Raw genomic sequence first — 5,828 nt, forward strand, 5'->3', positions numbered from 1 at the left:
GTTAGCCGAGAAAAGGGCTAAAGCTAAAGAGCCAAGCAGTGTTTAAATGAATACAGTTTGTGTGTTGTTATTTTGGGCATAAGCTAGCCGGGCAGGCAGCCGGGGTGCCGGGGATGCAGCCCGACGCTCGTATTACTACACATACCCAATGGATGGGGGCAGCACATCATCCCCAATGGATGGACTGAGTAAACGGGGATGGAGAAGTCAGGTGGCGACGGCACATGCCTGCAGATCTCTGTGAGTTTGAGGCCAGCCTGGTCTACAGAGTTTCAGGACAGCCGAGGCTACATAGCTTTCCTGTTTGGGAAAAAGAGGGGAGGGGTTCTGCTTCTAATCTTCTGGGATGTGAGCAAGCAGCAGCACCTGCCACACTTACCCCACCAAGACTAGTCAAATAAACAAACCTTTCCCCCCATAAGTTGCTTTTGGTCAGGAATCTGTTCAGTGTTGAGAAAAGGAACTGAAACATCCCAACAGTCTAACCCTGTACAATAACCACAGTGCTGCACTAGAGGCTTTCAGAGACAGGCAAGAGGACATGAACACTCAAAAAGAAGGAAATCAGAGGCGTATAGACCAGTGTGGTGATGCATGACCTTAATCCCTGTGCTCTGGAGGCAGCGGTGGGGCAGCCTGGTCCACATAGCAAGTTCTAGGAGGGAGAGTACACATGCTCACATGCTACAAATGAATGTGTGAGTCAGGCAGGAAAATGCTAAAGAAGATGACAAGGGTGCCGGCCCATCAGACATGGATTCAAAGAACAAAGATGCAGCTAACTATTCAAAGTGTCATGCTAAAATCCTCAAGGAGAGTTGAGGATCCATAGGCCTCTCCACACCTGTAAGGGAAGTACACATACTTCTCTAAGCAGGAGAAAGACAAACCTAATACATGGAATAAGGATGACACATGTGTACTGAATCTGGGAAGGTCACCTTCTTCAGCAATCAGTAACAAGGATGGCGTATAGTCTAGTGAGAGCTGGTAAGTCTGGAGACTTACCCCAGAGATCTGCGAAGGCAGACTGGAACAAGCATTGCAGAGGGAGGCTTGGCAACCTAGACACTAGCTTTAAAGAGCGTATAACCCATGATTAGTTCCAGCCACTATCTTACCCATGTTTATACTCGAGTGCATAGTAACAAATGTAGGAGATCACAGTCAGAATTTTTTTGTGCCAGAGGTAGTGGTGCACACTTTTAATCCCAGCACTTGGGAGACAAGTAAATCTCTGTGAGTTCAAGGCTAGCCTGGTCTATAGAGCTAGTTTTAGGTCAGCCAAGGCTATAAAAACAAACCCCGTCTCAAAAAACAAAACAAAACAAAACAATAACAAAAAACAAACAAAATCAAAACAAAACAAAACAAAATTGTTCTGTTTTGATTTTTTTTTTTTTTTTTGCTATAGTTTTACACTGCAGTTCACTGTCATGATGTCTGGCTTCAAACTAAGCAATCTTCTTGCCTCAACTTCCCAAGTGCTGGATTACAGTGTGACCACTACAGGACAGAAGCAGGGCTACATGAGCCACTGTGAAGCTCTTCAAAACACCTTGGAAAGGAAGGAGCATCAGTATGCAGGTACCACCTGTGTCTCCGCTTCATGAGGACAGATATACTGGGTAAGTCTAAACAGGCTGACAAGACAGTTTTTATTGTAATTAGTTTGCCATTTGAAACCACGAACATTCATTACATACTAATATGAAACAAAGCTGTGTGTGACAGTGCACACTTAATCCCAGCAGTCAGGACTTCAGAGGCAGGAGTGTGGCCAAAAGTTTGAAGGCAGCCTGGGCTACATAGTGATATCCAGGCAAGCCAGCATTACATAACAAGATCTTCTTTCAAAAACAAAATGTGTGGGTGTATGTACAAAATGTATATACATTAGCCAGGTGGTGGTGGTGTATGTCTTTAATCCCAGCACTTGAGAGGCAGAGGTGGATCTCTATGAGTTTGAGGCCAGCCTGGTCTACAGAGTAGGTTCCAGGACAGGGCTGTTACACAGAGAAACTCAATCTCTAAAAACAAAATAAATATATGAATTGCAGCACTGCATAAAGAACCCAAGGTCACATGCAAGTGCTACACCATGGAGCCAGCACCCCCCCAAAAAACAATTTAGATGCTGTGATGGTGTGAATAAAAATGGTCCCCATAGGCTCATATATCTGAATGCTTTGTCACCAGGAGTGATATTATTTGAAAGGATTATAAGGATTAAGAGGTATGGCTCTTTGGAGAAAGTATGTCACTAGGGGTAAGCTTTGAGGTTTCAAAAGCCCATGCCAGCTGGGCAGTGGTGGTATATGCTTTTAATCCCAGCACTTGGGAGGCAGAGGCAGGTGGATCTCTGTGAGTTCAAGGCTGCCTGGTCTACAAGAGCTAGTTCCAGGACATCTAGAACTGTTATACAGAGAAACCCTGTCTCGAAAAACCAAAAGCCCAGCCTCTCTATCTCAGCCTACATATCAGGATGTAGTAACTCAGCTATTTCTCTAGCACCACGCCTGCCCACCACGTTTCCTGTCCCTATGCTCCCCACCATGATAATGGACTACGCTTCTGAACCTGTAAGCAAGCCCCCAATTAAAAGTTTTTTTTATAAAAGAATTGCCTCTTGGTGTCTTCACAGCAACAGAACAGTGACTAAGACAGAAGTAAATGCCATCTGTACTATGCTACCTGCCAATCAATGCTGCCCTCTGACAAAACCTGATGCCATGAAGAGGAGGACCACAGCCTGGTGCCATCAATTATTCCCTATGTGAAAATCTTGGGCTGGAAGCCTTGTCCTGTTGCAGGAGGTCCTTCCGCTCCTCCAGCCTATAGCCGCTGAGATATCAGCCCATTGGGGCGTGGTCTCTCTCCCTTTAAAAAAGCGGCCACTTCCTTCTCTCTCTCTCTTCACTTCCTGCTCGGCAGGCGACTAGACTCCCTTCCTGGTTGCGCAGAGGGCTGACGGTGATCTGTAAGTTTTTTCCCCTTTAAATAAATATTACCCTATTAATCATAATTCCAAACTGCTGTGGCATTGTTTGTGACTTACGTCTTCAATTGGCGCCCAACGTTTGGTTGGTTTTAGGACCTCTCCTTCCCCCGCTCGGCTGCCAGCCGCGAGTTCGGCTTGGCGCAAGCCGTGGCTTGTGCCTGGCGGCGGGGGGCCTGGGGCAAAGAAATGCCCATACCTCAACCACTGACAAAGATACAGAGTGTTCATCAATGGATAAAACAGGACTGTCATATCCTGCCAAGACAGGGTAAGATAGTTTTGAAAAGTTGCTTGCCTTTGAAAATGGTATGTCAGTTATGTTAGGCCTTAGCCAAAGTTGGTTGCTTCAACGCTGCTAATGTGACTTTGGGTGATTGCCCAGGTAGCTAGTTGTCTCTGTGATTTGTTGCATGTTTTAGAAGTTGTTTCACTGAACTTCCTAATTACCCAGGTAACATTATTTCCCTTCTCAGATCTTCGATGGGGTTGAAGACTATATAAATGTAGTTACTTTTCTTTCATGACTTGGCCAAGTTATTTATTATACAAGACCTAAGCTAGTTAGAATAGGATATTTGTACTTATTGTATATAATTTCATAGTAGGTTTAGAACTCTCTTACTTAAACAAAAGGTTGTGGTGTTGCGGGAGGTCCTTCCGCTCCTCCAGCCTATAGCCGCTGAGATATCAGCCCATTGGGGCGTGGTCTCTCTCCCTTTAAAAAAGCGGCCACTTCCTTCTCTCTCTTCACTTCCTGCTCGGCCGGCGACTAGACTCCCTTCCTGGTTGCGCAGAGGGCTGACGGTGATCTGTAAGTTTTTTCCCCTTTAAATAAATATTACCCTATTAATCATAATTCCAAACTGCTGTGGCATTGTTTGTGACTTACGCCTTCATTGTCCCTCTAAGCCCCTCTCTTACTGACGCAGGAGTGCAGATGAAATAGCACCATCCAGGAGTAGAGGTGAGGGTTAAAGGGGAAGAGGACACTAGCACTGATAAAACTGCACTAACCACATTTTTCTTCTCTTTGTGAACATTTAAGGAACAATGTTTATACAAAGATCACAAAATAACATGTTACAACAAAATTAGAAAACACACTTTGTGCTTGGAGACCAATTGGTTTACTTTGATGTGACCTTTCTTAAAAGTTGGGTACATTTATTTTGCACCTATATCCATACTTTACCACAGGAAGAACACTGGGTGTCAAGGCCAGGGAAGTGCTGCTACTGGGACCTGCAGTTTTACACATGAGGGGACTACTGATTGATTGAATATCTCTCACTGAAGATCAGTCATCATCACTATGAGAATTTACATAAAGGGCTGGGAGGTGGTGGCACACACCTTTAATCCCAGCACTTGGCAGGCAGATCTCTGTGAGTTTGAGGCCAATCTGGTCTATAGAGTAAGTTCCAGGACAGCCAGGGCTACAAAACGCAGAGACTGTATCAAAAACCCAAAGAACAAATAAGAAAAATTTACAAAAAGGAAGAGGCTTATTATAAGAACTTAAAGTCCGCTGGGAGTGGTGGCACATGCCTTTAATTCCAGCACTGGGAAGCAGGAAGATCTCTGTGCATTTGAGACCATCCTGGTCAAAAAATGAGTTCCAGGACAACCAGGGCTGTTAAAGAGAAACTCTTTCTCAAAAAAAAAAATATATAAATAAAAAATAAATAAATAAAAATCAAAAAAACAAAGCAAAACAAACTTACATCCCAGACCCAAGAGTATCCCTGTGCTTTTCAGAGAATCCTACACACAAAGACCAGGGAGCCATCACTGCTGATCCCAGTCAGGGGGTTACCCACCTTGCCATCGGAAGCGGTGTTGATCCTGTAGTGGTATACCCTCCCTTCATATCTCAGGGAGATGGACCTCTGGCCAGGACTACTCTCACTCTCCCGCACCAAGAAGCTGCCATTGATCCCACTGCTCAGCAGATACTCAGCAGCATTTCGGGACACAGGCCCATGATACCAGGAATGTTTCTCCAGGCTGTTGACAGGAGTGATGTAGTTGCTTGGGACCCATCCTTGGCCATTTTTCGTTTGGGCTTCACACCATTCCCCATTGTGATTATAACCTAAGACCCGGAGCTTTTCACCTTAGAGAAAAGAACCAAACAGATGTATCAGTTTGGATGATCGGCTTTCTTCTTTCCCATCTTTCTCTAGCACATCTCATCGTCCTGTTACTTGTGAGTACACAGGAGACAACTCTGCCTTGGCATCTAAGATTATTCAAGTTTACACAAAAGTTCTGTTCCTACTGCAAGGAAATGTTTTAGGGAAAAAAAAATGCTTTTTCCTGGTGATAAAAACAATACCAAATCCCTATGTTTCCAGCCTGAGATCCATATGTCCTCTTTTGTAAGAACATGGGAAGCATGTGCACAGGACTGCTGCCCTGGAGCCTCCTAAGGGTATCTATGTCCCCACACTAGAAAACTGTCCTCTCAGGGAGCAAAGGGCAGGCCAGCCAAGCCACCCCCCTCACCCTTGCTTGCTGTTTTCCCGTTACCTTTAGTAATGCTGAGAGTGTTATCTCCACTGGCCACAAAATCGTATAGTGCCACAAAAAGGTTGGGGTCATTTTCACTGGGCCCAGCAAGAAGGTTTTCCTTGGAGTTCCATCGAGCTGCTTCACTGAGACCCTGGGGCTCAAAGTCAGATGCCACTGGCCTCTGCAGGGCTTCTGCAAGACAAGGAGGAAAGGGCAAATGAGACTGGAAGAGAACTTGGGAGACATGAGCTGAATTTTTACTGATATATATCAATAATATATATTATATATATATTTATTTTTACTCAATACA

The 5,828-nt window shown here is 44.7% G+C and overlaps 1 protein-coding gene across 2 annotated transcripts in view; it reads right to left on the bottom strand.

Annotated features, from left to right (window-relative positions):
• The window catches only part of Abl1 (ABL proto-oncogene 1, non-receptor tyrosine kinase), a 129,550-nt gene that overhangs the window by 26,716 nt on the left and 97,006 nt on the right, over nucleotides 1-5,828 (bottom strand). For both annotated transcript variants that reach the window (XM_005346096.2, XM_005346097.2), the window contains exons 2-3: nucleotides 5,534-5,707; nucleotides 4,822-5,117 (exon numbers count right to left, since the gene is read on the bottom strand). In XM_005346096.2, the coding sequence (XP_005346153.1) occupies nucleotides 4,822-5,117; nucleotides 5,534-5,707 (470 nt within the window). The remainder of the gene's footprint in view (nucleotides 1-4,821; nucleotides 5,118-5,533; nucleotides 5,708-5,828) is intronic.

Source organism: Microtus ochrogaster, chromosome 4, assembly GCF_000317375.1.
Source record: "Microtus ochrogaster isolate Prairie Vole_2 chromosome 4, MicOch1.0, whole genome shotgun sequence".
Lineage (NCBI taxonomy): Eukaryota > Metazoa > Chordata > Mammalia > Rodentia > Cricetidae > Microtus > Microtus ochrogaster.